The sequence below is a fragment of the Dermacentor andersoni genome, chromosome 1, assembly GCF_023375885.2.
Source record: "Dermacentor andersoni chromosome 1, qqDerAnde1_hic_scaffold, whole genome shotgun sequence".
In the NCBI taxonomy this organism is placed as follows: Eukaryota; Metazoa; Arthropoda; class Arachnida; order Ixodida; family Ixodidae; genus Dermacentor; species Dermacentor andersoni.
Window position 1 is genome coordinate 364,652,791 of NC_092814.1, and position 17,740 is coordinate 364,670,530.

The following is a 17,740-nucleotide window of genomic DNA, read 5'->3' on the forward strand; positions in this document are numbered from 1 at the left end:
GAGCACATTTGCTGCTTTTGCTGCCCCGAAGTTGTGCAGTTCTTAGTAGGCGCAGGCCAGCCTAATAAAGTGTTTCTTTTAGGAGCCTCAACTCAACGTCAACTGGTTGCTGATTTGTAGCAAGAGACACAATTGAAGCCTACTGCATGTTATGCTCCTTATAAACTCTCAGGCCCGACAGCACCGAAAGGCGTTCCTTTATAAAGCAGTCAATTTAGTCAAGTAATTCAACGGTTTAAGCATCTCGGTTGGCCAACGCGGACCAAGCTGTACAGTAGACATTTCCTCTGAGATCTATGCATGCAAGCATACGCTATTTTATTTCTGTGTGCAAGAAGCGCTTAGGATCGCGAGTAAATGTGCAAGAAGTTTATGCACCTGAATTTGTTGGCGCAAGCGTATGCTAAACAAGAATATCGGCCGACGCTCCATTGCCTGCCGTATCTGCGTTCGCGCCAATATGGCGGTCATGAAGGCAGTGTCTCCAGTCTGTACGGCGGCGCGCTTCATCGAAGCATTTTAGGGAGGATTCGATCGTAGCGCCACTTTCGGCATCGCGAAACAAACCACACGGATGTTTGGTGCACTAGTCGCGTGACACCACGAGGCCAACTCCACGAGCTGTTCCGAGCAGTCCGTGTTGCAAACGGTCTCCTTGCAGCTGTTCGGGCAAGTAACGCTTTTTGCAGGCATTCGCGCTTTCGCCACGAGCGCAGGGAACGACAGAAAGCCCGCGGTCGGAGCGGGACTGCGATGTGATCGCAGACCGACTTGCTTGCTATCCACCCCGGGCACGCTGAGGAACGCATTCTTCGCACGGGACTCGCCACTCGGTGAGTGTGTCAAGCGGAAAACGAGCGAGCCTTTCGGAGGCACCTATGTGAATAACACGAGTCGTCGCCGACGCTGCTAGCGTGGCTTCACAGTGCGTGCAGTGTTTTGACTTGTAGCGATGAGCGCGCATTTTCGCCTCTACTCCTCTTGGGCCTCGTTAAATTGATAGTTTTCATTTGTTGGTGTGCAAACGTACTCCGCACTGTACCAAGCGTGTTACAGCGATTACGGCACATCATTATACATTTAATATTTGCTAACCAATAATTCTTGTTGCAAAATTGAAGTACTCGAAGCGTAACGTTTTGCTAGAAGCTCTCGACCTTGCGCCATTTTCGCTAAATAAGGACTCAGAATATGCATTGAAACGCATTGCTGTCAGCATTGTGCAGAACTGGAGTAAGCAAAGCTGGTAACTGCAGTTCATATCTTTTTTGTTGACACCAGTGCTACGCTCACTTCAAGTTTGTCCCCTGAGGTTATTAAATAAACCATATTGGTAACTGTAGTTGTATGCCTCGAACTGAGGTAGCCGTCGCATAAACGGACAGCGTTTGGCCGGCCCAAACGCTGTTACTATAGTTACGAATTTTGCAGTAGCTGTTGCATAGTGTATTTTTGTTGTTAGAGCGGTGACAACCTGGTACTGCGGCAAGCTTCACTTTGAAAAGTCGAGCTGCAAGTGAGGCTTGTCTGCATTCTGTGTTGCTATGGCCAAAAACTACGGATGGAGACTCGCCGAATATCCATCCTGGACATTCTCTTTGTGAACCTGTTTTGTACTGCAGGCCACAACAAAATTGAAACGAAAGCAAAACTTGGGGCAGGAGCAGTACGACACATATAAGACACACTACTGAGGCCACAGGATTACCTGATACAGTATTTGACCATATCATGTTTGAAGGGTAGCATCTACACTGAACAAAGTGCTAACAGTGCTTCTGTGTCATTAAAAAATGATTCAGCATCAACTCGTCCAGTTTACTATTGTTATGAGCAAAATGTATTTTCCACCAGAAGTGGCTGTGACAGAAAGGCATGCTAGGCACAATAAATAATTGACTTGTTAGATGAATGAGCACAGAAAACGAGGCTTTCATTGTGAACAAGGCCCCTGTATGGAAGCCGAAACATCCTTTCTTATGTTTTTGTTGGCCGTCCGTTTTACCTTTGACTACACTGCAAAGCTGACAGAGGGGTCACTGCTTCTTGCAGTGCAATGAACACTGGTCGTGGTTACTTGCCTTTCTTGCCAAGTACAACACAGGTATTGTTTTAGCACACAGCATGCTTAAGTGTTGCAGCTGATTGGTATAGCTCCTCCAACACAGACCAGAAAATCGTAATTTGCGTGACTTGTGGTTTGATACCAATTTCGCAGGGCGTGTCTGGACACATTTAACATAGCTAAGTTGACAGCTTGGGGAGCATATTGAAAACATTATTCAATTTGTGAGCGCAAGTTTCTAAACATTCGGGGCCATATTTTGTAGGAATTATTTCCCTTTATGATTGGCTGTAGCCAGGATCAGCCATTTGATGAGTTACATGAAAATAATTAGAACAGAATCCTTGCATCCTGATGAATGTAGGCATGCTGATGGGCCACTGTAACTCTTGAGTATGCTTGTATGTCACTGCTATGATGACTCCATTCCAGTTTTTATTTGCTACAGTCCAAGCAGCTGCATTTGCTTTGCATAGGGTTTGAAGTAACATTCACTGGGCATCCTATGCTTTGGAGCTGCCCTCCCTCTCTTGCGTGTAGCCCTGGCAAAGCTATGCAAGTGCATGGGGAGGCCTCAAGGTTGCCAGAGCTCCTCGCTATGCCCAGGCAATGCCTCCTTTACTAGATGCATGCCGCGTGAGCCGAGAAGCTGGTTCCTGCCCCTTTCCTCTTTACTCTTCCCCACCCGGGTTAACCCGGGTCGGCTGCAAACCTAAATCACGTATCCCTGCCTCCGAGATTTTAGCGGCGTCTGTTGCGATCCCGGAGGCACAGGACCCGCGGTCTCTCGTCAAGCCATTGGTCAAGCGCGCGCCAGCCTAGTAATCGTCACTTCCTACGCAACAGGAAGTGGGTCGGCTGCGAGCGCCGTCTCTCCGCGACTACCCTGAACTACGGGAACCTCCGCTCCAATGGGAAGACTAGCGACACGGCAGGCATCTAGTAAAGGAGGCATTGGCCCGGGCACAAGACAGTTGACCGCAATAGCTGCAAAATATGTGGTCCTCCATTTTGCTACTAAACCAGCCGTGGTTGCTCAGTGGCTATGGTGTTAGGGTGCTGAGCACGAGGTCGCGGGATCGAATCCCGGCCACGGCGGCCGCATTTCGATGGAGGCGAGATGCGAAAACACTCGTGTACTTAGATTTAGGTGCACGTTAAAGAACCCCAGGTGGTCAAAATTTCCGGAGTCCTTCACTATGGCGTGCCTCATAATCGGAAATTGGTTTTGGCACGTAAAACCCCATAATTTAATTTTGCTACTAAATTCCAATTAACCTTTGTCGTAACTGACACGAAATTGAACCCTTAGTTTGTTTTGGGTCTCTGAATTACTTCACCCAACAAGTGGCATACATAGTGGGAAAGTGGATCACAGACCAAGGTGCCCATTGTTTTATTCTGCAGGACAGGAGTGGCAGCCTACTCACAGAAACGGCGCAATCGAGCTCATCTAGTCTGGGGGGTTCCAAACCTGGGGACCCCTCGGCAGCTGCCAAACTGGTGAGGCTGCTTCACAAGACTCGCTGGGTGGCAGAAGAGGTGTTCAGCCGTGGTGCACGCATGGTGAAAGAGCCATGCACTGCTTAAAATGAACTCTCAGCAAATCATGCTCTCAACAAATGCATTCTAGCTTTACTGGCCGCTTATTGGCCGCTGGCTTCCCTTTGTTGGTCGTCAATGCAGGACACTACTGCAAAACATAAAGTATGGAGCACTTTGGGCCTCTGCCCAAAGTTAAGGGGTATATCACAGGGTGGGTCGCACAACCATAAACAGGTTGCCAACCATTCTGGTCTGCTTTTCTGCACCTGACAGAGCTTTCTGAGCTGTGCCTTCGAATTTACTGTGGAAAATATTGGCATGAGAAGCCTTTCATCAAGTGTTCCAGAGGTGTACCATTGCCATTACTTGCAGTGTAAGGTGCGTATTAGCCTAACCAAACATAGTGTGACTGATCGCTTGTGGGAGCATGGGCAAAAAGTAAGCAAGACAAGGGCCCATGTTACTGTGAGACTCGATTCTCGGAGACAAGCATTCTAGGCAAGAGTGGTGACACCTCTTGAAGACTTGCACGGGAAGCCTATTTTATCAAACAGAACAGAGACTGTTGTATATGTGAGCTGTCCACCACACTGCATAACTCAGAATATGATTTATTGAGCACCCATCTTTGGTGTACGTGTAGTATGTTGTTTGTACGCACGTGTGACAAGACAGGGTGTCCCAGCTAACTTTAGCCAAGATTTCAAGTTATGCAGAAGCACTGTAGGAAGACAAATGCATGTTGCTGGCTATTGTAGGGAGCAACTCGTACTATTTTTGTGTTCTGCTTAATTGCATAATTAATTGAGACAAATTAACAAGCTTTGCAAGTATATATTAACTTGAGTGCAGACTTCCTATAAGGAAGCTGTGCAGCGCTCTAGGAATAAACATGCAAGTTAGCAGCTTTGAGCTTCCTATTTATTATGCAATAATTTTTGTTGTATTCTAAAGGAAGCTCGCAAAATACGAAAAAAAAAATGCAGTGCCCTTGCACTCTGTGAAGAAGGATGACCAGTGAAGCTGTGTATGTGGGCCCCTTAATGGCAAACTGAACCTACCCCGCGCGTCGGCTCGGTATTCTACTGGGGATCGGCCCACGTATGGGGAGTGCTTAATGCCTGCTTCACCTCCACCGTGGGTCGGCCCAGCATTGCACTATCTTTGGGATCTGACCACGTATGGAAAATTGTTGGTCTACACTTGGATGCGATCCGCCAGATCCTAGCCATAGACAGCTTCGCTGTAAAAAAATAAAAGCATCTGACATACCTGCTTGTGCACTGCATTGCTCTCAAATGTGCCATCTGTGAACGAACAGCGCATTTGGTGTCGTTTGTTGCCATGAAGGGATGACTGACATAAATCGCACAACCAATGCCTTCATCGTGTCACTTCTTTAAGCACCAGGCTAAATGCACTGTTTGCTCATAACCACTGCGTCACGTGCTTGTTTGAATACTTCACGGGCTTTCTTTAAGATTATGTAACAAGTGGAAAGCTCAGAGCTGCTGAAATGGATGTTTTTTATAGAATGCTGTACAACTTTCCTATTAAGTTTTGTCTTAAAGGAGTACTGACACCAAATTTTGTGCTTGAGATAGCTTGCGAGATTGATTTATATTGACACACACACATTTTCTACAAAATATCAATGGTGAATATAGTTTAACATATTTAAAATCATATTTTAAAGTATGTGTGTGCAGCAATTTGCAACACTGACATCAACAGAATGGGTTTGTAAACCGTTGAGTTTCTGACTATGTTACCTGGAGGAAAATCTGGTGTCACCATCTAAGTGAGCTTTTCAACAGGCACTGTGCCGTCATGGGAATGACGATATATGGGTGTGCCAGGCTTGTGTTGGCTGGTGTTGTATGAGGCTTTGTCTAAAACGTGGATATGGCTACACGGATAATGAATTGTAACAAAATCTTGATAAAAGGTTTCCATTCACCCGTATTGCATCGTTCAGTGAAGTTTACTCACCTGCAATGCATAATCAAGCGAAGAAAAGCAAGAACAGACAACAAATTGTTCCAAAGCGAGCACGAGTGTTGTAATCTGTTGTCCAACTTTAGCAGACCACTGGTACTTTTTGTTTCATATAATTTTACATGCAATCACAAGTCCTCATAATTAAACAAAACATGCTTTTGTGTAATAATAAATTTAAAACAGCTAGTAGCGACACAAAATGGTGCTAGCCAGGCACATCTTCAAGGTGTCCTGGCTCTCCGAAAGCAATTCCAATCCGAAGTCACCATATACCGGCATTCACGTGCAGACAACTGTGCAGCAGCACCGGATTCCAACTGTAGGTAATGTAGTGAGAAACTTTATGCTGTAAATAACCGCACAATGCTATGTCACGAGTTTAGCTTGGCTACCATGCATGTGCTCTCCTTCTCAGTTGCTTGTAATGGGGCGCTCCCCGTGTCGCTGCAACAGTTTTTGTTGTGTCCAATGGACGACTTGTCGCACTATCTGCTTGACTGGGCTGCACTGACCGTGCAGGAAGTGCGAGTGCAGCAGAATGCCCCCTGTAGACTGTGTCATGGACTTGCGCCCAACACATTCAGGGTTGGGTATAGTGATGCACGCTACACTCGACAGCATGCAAGACCCAACTCGCTGGGTGGGGCCAGGCCTGCGACATATCCGTATTTTTGCAGGCGATGCTAACGGCACCTGGATTCTAACGGTGGTTGCACTGATAACAGAAAAGTGTTTGCTTAGTAATACTAGATGTTTTCATTATTCTTCACTTATAATTTAAATTTTAAAAAATGACAGGTGTTGTCTGAATAATTTGTAGTTGCTTAGAAAGTTTAATGGGTATCGAAAGCTCAATGATGCTTGCAAGGCGTTTTGCACAGCAGACGATCGACGGCATGTACTGTTGCTGTTGCCCGCTTGTTTTGTCCAGGTATCTCCTCAATGTGATCTTGTTCGTGTAATATATACTGCGAAATATTGCGGAAGCGGCCAGTATTAACATTTCCAAAACTTCAGAATTCCGAAAATTATATGTTAAGTGTCTACCTCCTCCAAAGCGGCAGCATCAGCCGAAATATTCGCCCCACTGCGGTCGCTACAAGACCGCTAGGGACGATGATGGGGATATTCGTTTCCATGCGGTGGAAAGGTAAAGACCACTTAGGGTGAAGATAATGCAGAGTGGCAAGGAACAGCCCTTGAAAGAAAAGCCACTAGTTGTAGGGATGTTGTGAGAGACATCTTGATAGAGCATGCATGCAGCCGCTGTTCCCACACTTCTCGTGCAATCTGCTAGCCGCACAATGCTCTCCTACACCGTTGCCCAAGTCCCAAGTCATTGAGTGGCACTGTGCATCGGGAAAGAATGTGGGCAGCAGCTCTCAGCATTTCAAGATAGACAGAAAAAGAATCTGTGAGTGGGACTCCAAGTATGACGCCCTAAAACACCAACTACGGCAAGCAGAAGATGAAGCGCAAGCTCACAGATTGTCTTCACAGTCTTCATTGAAGAATTGGACGACGCCTTCTTTGATTACCTTCAAACGGGACGAGGTGCTGGGTGCGCCGTCAGTAACCGGCTCCTAACAGAGGAAGCGCTGGGAATTGCTGGAAACCCGAACCTTGGCAACTTCAAGGCCTCAAGCATATATATCAACCGGTGGAAGAAGCGATTCAGTGTGATAATGTGCATGTCTAGTCAGAAGGCATTGTACTGCAGAAGGCAAGTGCCCGTCCTCACTGCACAGAAGTGAGGACAGGCACTTGCATAGCCGGAAGGCACCGGAGAGCCCATGGTCTGTTCTTATTTCTTATATTTCTTATTTGACATTTGGAAGTGGCTTGTGCATTCACTGTTAAACGTTGGTGCTGGCGCGTAGGCCAAGCGAAATCACAGCACTAATCGCACAAGCTTACGGCAAGTAAACTGCTTTATTATGACAGCCATCGATGTTTACAAGAAATAAAAAGCATGCAAGTGGTGTTTCAGAAGATATACGTGTAATGTGCATAAGCATTTGAAGCATGAGCCACTGAATGAAGAGATACATGCAATCACATGGAGCTGTTGCTGTTGCTATCAAGGTATGGGGGCTTAAATTCATGCCCTGTTGCAGTTGAAGATGTTGCACCACTTCATTCCCTATATTCAGCAAAATGCAGCTCGATTTGAGCATAACCTTGTAACTTTCATGAGCGAGATTTCTGTCGTGACTGTTCGTGTCCTGCTCCACCACACTGCATACTCTCCCTGGCTGTTACCCATTCCAGAAGTGTGCTATGATATAAAACTTCTCAGTGTTCAAACTGAATTTGCTTCTGAAGGTTCTAAAGATTAAAACAGCAGTGTTTTTCAGTATGTATTTATTTGAATCGTTACAAATAAACTGTACAATATAAAGGCTTCACTGACGTTTCGATTACCACTGCTGGCGGTGCGCTGTTGTTGTTTTGACAGTGTCAACGCTCCAAGGATTGGAGGCAAGACAAGCTTGGTGGGGTTGCACTGGGTTGCACAACTGGTGCATCGGTCGGATGGCCGCAGCCAATGACACCGCAGCTAGCATGTACATCATGGCCATGTGGCAGACCTGGCGGGGCAGGGCCGGCGAGCAAGTTCCTCGCCGCTCCGATCGTCCCTTGTTTTTCTTCCTGGTTGAGATGCTGACCTCTTTCGCCGCTGACAGTGGCACAAAAATCTGTTACAATTCGTTTCTGACATGAAATAACTCGTAGAATAAAGTGACGTTGAAAGTGTGCCGGTTATAAACGTTGTGCGAAATAGTAAATCGTTGGTGTGATTTCAACTCGCAAGTGGTCAGCGCAGCTGCCGCAGCAATCGTCTATGAAGTGGCTCGCCTGGCTAGCGTGTTTTCTCATCGCTGCCTACGGCGATGGAAAAAACTAATTGTATTGTCACTTATAAGCGACATAATTGTGCAGACATTGATGATGAATATATCCGCTTTATCACTAGCTGTTGACGCATCGCAAGGGCCATCGGCTCCGGATCTGACAGCCAGCTAGCTAGCCCTGTCCGCCTTGTACACTGGTATGCTGACACTACCACCAGCACCACCCTGAGGCCTAGCAGAGAAGTTTGAGTACGTTTACTCGCAGACGCTACCAATACGCTAACACGAGAGACAGAGCACTTCGGTTACTCTGCTGCTTCCGTGGCAAACAAAACGACTAGCACCATCCTTCAACTAGGCTCGACAACTCCCCGCTCGCAATGCACTTGATGCTTTCGCTGCCTTCTTGGACACCCTCTCTCTATGCTTTTGAATTTTTTCGACGACCGCATCGAGCAATGGCACAACCGGCAGCAGTCTTTCATTCGTTGTGCGTGGCTTTGTTCGATTACCTAGGAGGCTCTGACATTCTGGCGATTATTTTTTGCTTACATGCTCACCGCAGGTAGGACCATGACTCTTGCATTCGTTAATATTTTTTCATGTTGGAGCTATTGATGAGGTGACAGCTGCTACGGCAATGCGAGTGCTTTTCTGCTGTGTTCTCCCAATGCACGCGAAAAGGGAAGACAAGATGGTCTCGCACCAAGATGGTCTTCGACGCAGTGTTTGGCAATGCACTAGCTCGATTATGTGAGTGGACGGAGTGGCATCATGGGAGACACTGAAATGTACCTAACCCATATGGCTGTGCTACAAATAACAATGTTGCCTCAACCTTGGCCACGTGTGTCAACTCGTGGCCAGTGTGCCACGGCAAGTGTGATATCATCATTGTGTCGAAGAAGTTAGGCGAAGTGTGCGTTGCATATGAGTGTCTGGCCTTGCACAGGTTGCCACAACTCTTCCTCAGGCCTAAAAGAAAGCAAGGTGTTATGACGAAAAATTTATCTGAAGAAACAAAAGCAGGGCGCTATTTTGTAGTGTTGCCTTCCATTTGATTCTCAGTTGACTGACTGCCAGCTGGTCCTGTTGATAACGGGTGGAGCCTAGCCCTGACCACTGACATAGCACAAGAAGTCATTAGCATTGGAAAAGGCATTGCTACAAAACAGCACCCCAGTGCTCGCGAAGAAAGAGAACTGTTATTTACCTTGTACGTCGTAGAGCCCTGATCCAACATTCCCTCCTGTCACTTGTGCACCGCTTCCATGAAAATTTGTAGAACTCCACCTTTGGCAACTTCTCGGTGGTGCTTCTGTAATTGTTGTGGCAGTTCGCACGACAGTACACTGATGAGCCCCTCTTTGGCTGTGTGTTGCAGTTTTCATTGGGTCGCGCTGTGTTGAAAATCTCTTCCACGGTGGTCGTCTGCACGCACCTTGAATGGATGCTGTGGGCTGCCACTCTCCGTAGATAGCGCCACTTGTCCGGCTCAGAGCAGCAGGGCACGAGGCAGATATTGTTTCCCAGCAATTGCCATTTCGCCTGGCTTGCTAGTTCGCTACCGTCGGTGTCGAGCGGCAGAAGTCGACAGAGTTTGTGCGCACCGCTGGACGCTCAGAATGGACCCCGCTGAAGTGCAGCCAGTTTTGCTTGCTTCATTTCGAGCATGCCTGCTATAAACAAAACCTGCCGAGCTTAGTGCAGTCCGATGATCCTCCACCAGGACTAAGTACCCCAAGCCCGGTGCTGTGCAGACTATTTACCCTGCCTTGTGTTCTGCTCTGGAATATGTTTATTCCCAAAGCGCCCATGACGACAGGTTCGCACTACTTGCAGCAGCACGTACTCATATTGATAGCCATCTCTGGCTGCAATTTTCGAGTCTCTGCTTTGTAGCGGGTCAAATCGAAAGTAGTTGGCCACGTCCAACACGACGGCGACTTCTGTCTGCAGGAAATCGTCACCACTAGACTAAAGCGAGGACAACAATGATGATGACATCGCAAAGCACGTAACTAGCAACACGAAGCTCGCGCGCCAGCGTGCTCGTCAGTATTTTGTGGTCATGTGTCCAGCTGTGTTTACAAACCTAATGTCCCCTCTTGTTGCTCTCTGAAAATGAAACTTGGGCTGGTTGCTACTAACAAGACTCTAAATAATTACCTGTCGTGCTGTGAAGCAAATTAGGTTTTACGCCGTAATTACGGGGTCATTAGCTACTTATTACAACAGAAAAAACAAGATGGAAAATTTTTGTGTCAATACTCTTTTAAAGCTAATAGTTGCCAAGTTAGTTAACAATGACTAATTATGCAATTAAACAGAATAGAAAAAATAGTGCAACTTTCTCCACACAATAGCCAGGAGCATGCATTTGGTTGTGTCCTCCTGCAGTGCTTTGACATATTTTTAAACCTTGGTTAAAGTTAGCTGGGACCTTCCCGCTATTTAGTAACAGTTGTGAATTGTTTCACTAATTCACCTTATCAGAAATGCTGAAGCGATTGCACATAGTGAGAACATTTCTTTACACTGTGAAAGATATCGCTAAAGCTGGATGGTTAGAATTAAGTTCAGATACTTTTTTTAGAATTAGACAATTCACGAGAATGTGCAACTACTGCCATGTGGCATTTGTGATGAGACTGCATTCTGTTTTGCAGAAACCCAATTACTCCCTGAAGTTTACACTTGCTGGCCACACCAAAGCTGTCTCTTCAGTGAAGTTCAGCCCCAATGGAGAGTGGCTTGCCAGTTCTTGTGAGTTTCTAAGGAATGACACTGTTGTGTCAAAGGCGTTGGCATCTCTTTTGCTGTCTTTCACTGACAGACAAGTGATCGCTATGGTGCAGCTGGGTTATCATATTTAAGTTTTACGGTATTTTTAAAAATCGGCTGTTGCAGATAGCAAACACAATTCTAGTCCTTGAGCTGGATTATTCAGAGAGGCAGACATTACTTACATGAGAAATCGAAACACATATTGAACTAATTGAGAAAGTGCACTAATTAACTTCATTAGTTACTTAACAAATATTGCAATTTACTAATTGCAGTCAGTGAGTTTGCAAGGCGTGTCCACTTAGAATGAATTTCCAGAATGACTCCAGTTTGGAAAGATGCACCATCAAACTTGCCACAAGAATGCAGTCTCATTCCACTTACTTTTTTTAACAAAACGCCCTCGTGCATTGAAGCACGAAAGCAACTGGGGTGCCCATGTATTGTCCCACACTTTGAGAAATCTCTCGAAACTGGTGCCATCCTGGAGAGTTATTTCAAGTGGATACATATTGCGAACTCCGTGGCTACAATTCATAACTTGCAATATGTGCCATAAAGTAATTGATTGAGAAGTTAATTAGTGCATTTGTGTTAATTTGTTGAATATGGGTTTTAATTGCTTGTGCTAGTAATGTACGCCTTTTTGAATAATCCAGCTCAAGGACAAGAATTATGCTATCTGCCACAGGGGATCTTTAAAAATTCCAGAAATTAAATATCACACCATATAATCAGCTGCATGGCATTCATTTAACCGCTTCACATGTGGGTTGGTTATCTTTCTTGCACTACCCATCCTTGGCCAATCCCCCAGAATTTGCATATCAGTTGTTGCTGGTGCTGTGTGCCTCATCATCGGCATTGTTCCCTCGTGACATTGCCACATCCATGCGAGACAGAATTGTGTTTAGTGTACTGCTTGTGTAAAGCTTTGCTTCGAGGAACACTAATGGCAAATATTAAGTCAAGCTAAAGGGATAGATTAGTGCTAGAGAATGTCTGAGGTGTCAGTATTATTCCGAACAGAGCTTTAGTAACCGAGAAATTGGTGCAAATAAGGATGCGATTTGAGACTCCCATGGGCCATTCATGTATTAGACTGAAGACGTAGGCACTCCTCCTTATTTTTCTGTAAGAAAGTGACAGATTAATGCTTGAGAATGTCTGAGGTGTCAATATTATTGCAAACAGAGCTTTAGTTATTGATAAATCGAGGTAGATTCAGGACATGATTTGAGACTCCTTTAGGACATTCAAGTACTAGCCCAATGATGTAGGCATGCCTCATTATAATTCTGTCACCAGTACTAAACCACCCATAATAAAAAGAGAATTTCATTGCATTATATGACGGAATAAAATGCTACTTGTCTACTTATATTCAATTTTTAGAAGAGAGAACTCATTGACGTTACCTTGACAACGACATGGGTGATCGAAAGCGTTCGTTTTCGCTCGACTCCACGCCGCCCGTGCTTTCGACTTTTAGTAGCTTCATTATCATGTAGGGCAGCGCTGGTTCTCCTGGCGCAGGAAGCCCACATAAACTGCAAGTAGCAGAGAACGCCATGTCCATGTGAGGTCATGGGATGCCTGAACGGTCTACGCCACTTGACCGAGAGCAGTTGCAGCGACGAAGCCAGCATGGAGAAACCGAGGCTTCACCTCGGTTTCTCTGTGCTGGCTTTGCGTTTGCATTTTGCTCGAAAAACGTGGTGCCGTCTGTCGGGCGCCCTTTTACTCGCCGACGGCAGTAAAGGGCAGTGATGGCGTATGCAGTGTCACCACTCCCCACTTGAGAACAGGCGATATGAATTTTGCTAAAGGTATGCGGTTCCTTCAGACGTGATTTTCTCCTAAACTAACTTTTTTTTAGCATGAAACAAGCACTGCGAGCATTCTGTGATTTTAATAGTTCACGTTAACTTAATATTTGCCTTTAGTGTCTTTTTCACATACAGTGCAACATGTTACATTTGGCTAACTTTTATGTACAAAATTAAGTTGTTACTCTTTATTTTTTGTGATGTACGCAAATGCACAAATTCAAGATGGGTCTGATTAATAAGGTTAAGATTTTTAATCTATATCTCCGCCCTACTACTGCTTTCCTTCATGCATTTGGAGCTAGGCTTGCTTTGTCGATCTTTTCCATTATGCTTAAGTCGTACTAGTCCCTAGTATCACCATGGCTGCCCAGCAAAGTGTTGATGCAACGAAATCACTGCATAATAATACCTGTGCATGCGTGCGTGAGAAGAGAGAAGCAGCCCACATTAAAAAACGTAACAAATTTATTTGTGCTTCAGCCAGGGATTACACATGCACACGCCGGGTGCTTTCATGAAATGCATTCAAATTTTCTTTAATCTAGAGAAGATGAGATCAATTAATTTCTTATTAATCACTTACCATCTAGTCGTACATTTGAAAATGACACAATACAGTAATAAGACGTAACTATCTATTTATGCTAATTAACTTTTTAGCCATAAGAGCCATTCAATTGATCCCAGTGGAGGACTCAAAGTGCGCCATCCGATGAGCATATAACCGTTTCCATAAGTGCAAGATGTAGACGCTGCTAATTTTTATAGCGCGATGAATTGCTGGCAACTTCACACAGAAAGCATGGCAGTTGCACTCGTGCGCTGTTCAGTTCCGCTTTTCTGTGTGAAACCCGCCGTCTTTGCTCAGTGGCTATGGTGTTGTGCTGCCGAGCACGAGGTCGTGGGGTCGAATCCCGGCCACGGCGGCCGCATTTTGATGGGGGTGAGATTAAGGCTTCCCAAACTTACTTCAAATCGGAATGAAAGGCGTCCAAAAACACCTGTTTCTTATCGAGAACACGCTTGCATCACTCAGACTGTAAAACAAAAGTTGAAAAGTGTGAAGCAACTGTTAGTACGGTTCAAAAGCAAGCCACACAATTATACAGTAAAATGGACGACTTAGAAAATAGAAGCCACTGTAACAACATTGCGATGTAGGGTATACCAAAATATAACAATGAAGGCCCCACATCTTTGAGGAAATAAGTTGAGAACGAAATCTTTAACCATTTGCTGAAAGTAAAAGTATAGAGCGTGGAGCGCGTCCATCGTGTTGGCAAAAGATTAACTAATCGGTACCATCCCGTCATATTACGGTTTTATTATTTTGCCGAAAAAATGGCAGTTCTGCGCAGCTGTTCAAAGCTCAAAGGCACAAATATATCGGGATCAGAAGATTTTTTATTCGCAGTTCGTGAAACTTGCAGGAAATTATGGGAACCCTCAAAACCTAACCGAGAGGGTGGTGATAAGGTTGTGCTTCTTTTCAATAAACTGGAAATAAATTACATGCTGTACGCATGGGATAAGCACGTGGGAAAGAGGATACCTCTGGAGCAGGCGCGTTCCGATACGGCTAGCCACAAGGGTAAAAGTTCAAGTGCATGATGCCGGAAAGTATGCCATCATTTTCTTTGTTGTGTTTCAACGCTAGAAGCATAGTGAAGAACGTGGATAAACCAGAAGAAATTTTACTGGCTTACGCACCTGATATTTTTGTGATTACCGAGACGTGGCTTCATCCCGGTATCCACAATTAAGAAATAATTCTAGAAGGCCTCATTTGCAAGGACCGTGATAGTCGTGGAGGCGGAGTAGCCATCGCTATAGAGGATGGTCTGATGTTCCAAGAGGAACACCACACACCTAACCACGAGAGTCTCTGGTGCACTGTCACATTTCAAGCCACACCTCTACTAATAGGTGGAGTATACAGATGACCTGGGGCATCTGAAGCTTACCTTAAGGAATTGCACAACTACCTCCTCAAGAAAATGCATGATCGGACGAAGCTAGTGCTTGTTGGTGATTTCAACTTGGCAGGAATAGACTGGGATAACCTAACCGCTAGCTATAGAGAGGCAAACAGCTGCGAGCGACTTTTTGATACTGTGCTAAGCTTTTCCTTATCTCAACAAGTAAAGCAAGCGACATACGTCCAACGGCTTGTTTCTAATATCTAAGACCTTGCTTTGATTTCCAGCTCAATAGGTGTTGAAGTTATGGTGGAAGGTAAAATCTCTGACCATAATCTGATTCTAATTCAATTTCCTGATCTTAGCCTGGTAAAAAGTACCACTGAAAATGCACGTATATTTATTAAAGATTATTGCAGAGCAAACGATGAAAGCATTGATTACCTGGAAATGAAGTTAGACGATTTTTACGCTGAACTTTCCAATGATGTTGACAACTTGTGGCTAAAATTGAAAGCTGCAATTTTCACTGTGAAAAATCTTGCATTCTTGCGAAACGTGAGCGGACAAAATGAAGAAACTCCTTGGATAACGCGCGAAATTATTCATATGAAACAGAAGCTGAAAAGAATGCAGAAGTGTAAATGCAATCCAGCTGTAATAAACCAGTCCTACCAAGAATTTAAAAGCCTGTTACGCCAAGCAAGAAATAACTTTTTTTTTCAAGCACCTTAACAGATTTTATGACAACCCAACCGAGAAAATTTGTTTCTAGCTAAGCCGGACAGTCCAATCTGTAAGATGGAAAGCAACAGAATGGTTACTGAAAATAGGCATGCAATAGTTAACTCGTTCAGTTCCTTTTTTTAATCTGTATTCACTCAAGCATGCCCAGTTCAAGGACCTGCATGTTGAACGTGACTCAGCCATGCTGGAAATCTAGATAACCGAACAAGGCATCTTGAACTTGCTCTTACAACTGGATGTTAAGAAATCCCTGGGTCCTGGTAAAATCGCAAATGTGTTTCTCAGATGTTATGAAGAGCAACTTACCTCTTTTTTGTTAAAAATATTTACGCTTTCATTGAAAAATGGGGCACTTCCGACAGATTGGCTGCGCGCTAGAATAATCTTGATTCATAAAAGTGGTAACAAATTTATTGTGAAAACGTATCAACCCATCTTATTAACTACTAGTGAATTAATGGACCATATCCTCAACAAAGCTATCGTAGATTACCTAGAATCTAGCAATATACTGTACCCTAAATGGCCCTGTTTCCATAGAGGGCTGTCCACAGTAATGCAACTTGCGGAAATAACATGTGACTTCGCTGACATAATTGGTTCTAAACTTCAAGCTGACGCAATATTTGACTTTACGAAAGCATTCGATCGCATGCCTCATTCTAAATTAATGGCCAAGCTTGCACCGATTGGCATTAACAGCAAAGTGATAGCATGGATCTCGGCTTACTTAACAAATCATAACCAGTATGTAATTTTAAACAATGTAAATTCCGACTGCCTAAACGTTTTGTCCGGTGTAGCCCAAGGGTCTGTTTTAGGACCATCATTATTTCTTATTTACGTTAACATCTCTTCTTGTGCAGAATCAGGTGTAACATTGCAACTTTCCGCAGATGACTGTCATTTATACTACAATACGCAGTATTGATGACCAATTAAAGCTTAATTCTTCTTTACAAAACATTGCCCAATGGTGCGATATGTGGGGGATGGAAAGAAATGTCTAAAAGAGCGTTCATCAGCCTAACCAAGAAAAATGACCTTCATCATTTGCATACAATCTTAAAGGCTTGACTATTACATAAGTTGGCAAAGTAAAATACTTGGGTGTCACATTCTCTCAAGACTTAAAAAATGGGATAATTACATTACCAATGCATGCGTCAAGGCATTTGAAAAACTAGGGTTTCTGTGCAGAAACCCTAGAAACCCTAACGACCTATAAAACCTTGGTCAGACCTATTCTAGAATACGGAAGTACAGTGTGGGCTCCTTATAAAAAAAAAAAAAAACTTTCGCGACAAACTTGAAAGATTATGAAATAGGGCTCTAAAGTTTTTCTATTCATAATATTCTTGGTACGACAGCACAATGGACATGTGCAGTGAAACTCACCTTACAACTCTGTCTTGCCGGTGTCATGTTGCTTCTATGAAGTTTTTTATCTTCTCTTTTACGGTCACATTAAAATCATTTAAGACATATATTCATCTGCCTGGCTGTCGCTCTAGTAGTACAAACCATGATAAATGCATCCAACCATTCAGTGTGCATTGCAATATGTTTAAATATTCCTATTTCCCTCGTGCTGTGAACGCTTGGAACGTGATACCGAGCGAAGCTGTAAATAATCCAAATCTAGATCGATTTTGTGCATTTGTGGAGCAGCTAATGGATCCTGTACAGCAACTTTTCTTGTTGTAAAACTGCAGAAAGTATCTCGTAGTGTTCTGTTTTACTGTTTTTGTTTGTACATCTCTTTTCTCATGTGTAGCATGCAGTTTCTAATGGTAGATTTGTTTTTTCTCGTGTACACGAAGGTTAATTATCTAAGTAATATACTATTGATGTACTTGCTATAGAAAAAGTTCCAGTCTTCCTCATATCATCCCTTTTTGTTTTTCTTGGAACTTGTATCTTATTAGGTGCCTGTGATGTTGTGTGCCCGCTACCTGTATGGGTCTGCAGAAGACCTACAGTATAGAT

The 17,740-nt window shown here is 44.3% G+C and overlaps 1 protein-coding gene across 1 annotated transcript in view; it reads left to right on the plus strand.

The window, feature by feature from the left end:
- The first annotated feature begins 460 nt into the window (after positions 1-460).
- Positions 461-17,740, plus strand: part of wds (WD repeat-containing protein wds) — a 107,742-nt gene continuing 90,462 nt past the window's right edge. The window contains exons 1-3 of the mRNA XM_055063838.2: positions 461-487; positions 3,473-3,568; positions 11,136-11,232. Of these exons, the coding sequence (XP_054919813.1) occupies positions 461-487; positions 3,473-3,568; positions 11,136-11,232 (220 nt within the window). The remainder of the gene's footprint in view (positions 488-3,472; positions 3,569-11,135; positions 11,233-17,740) is intronic.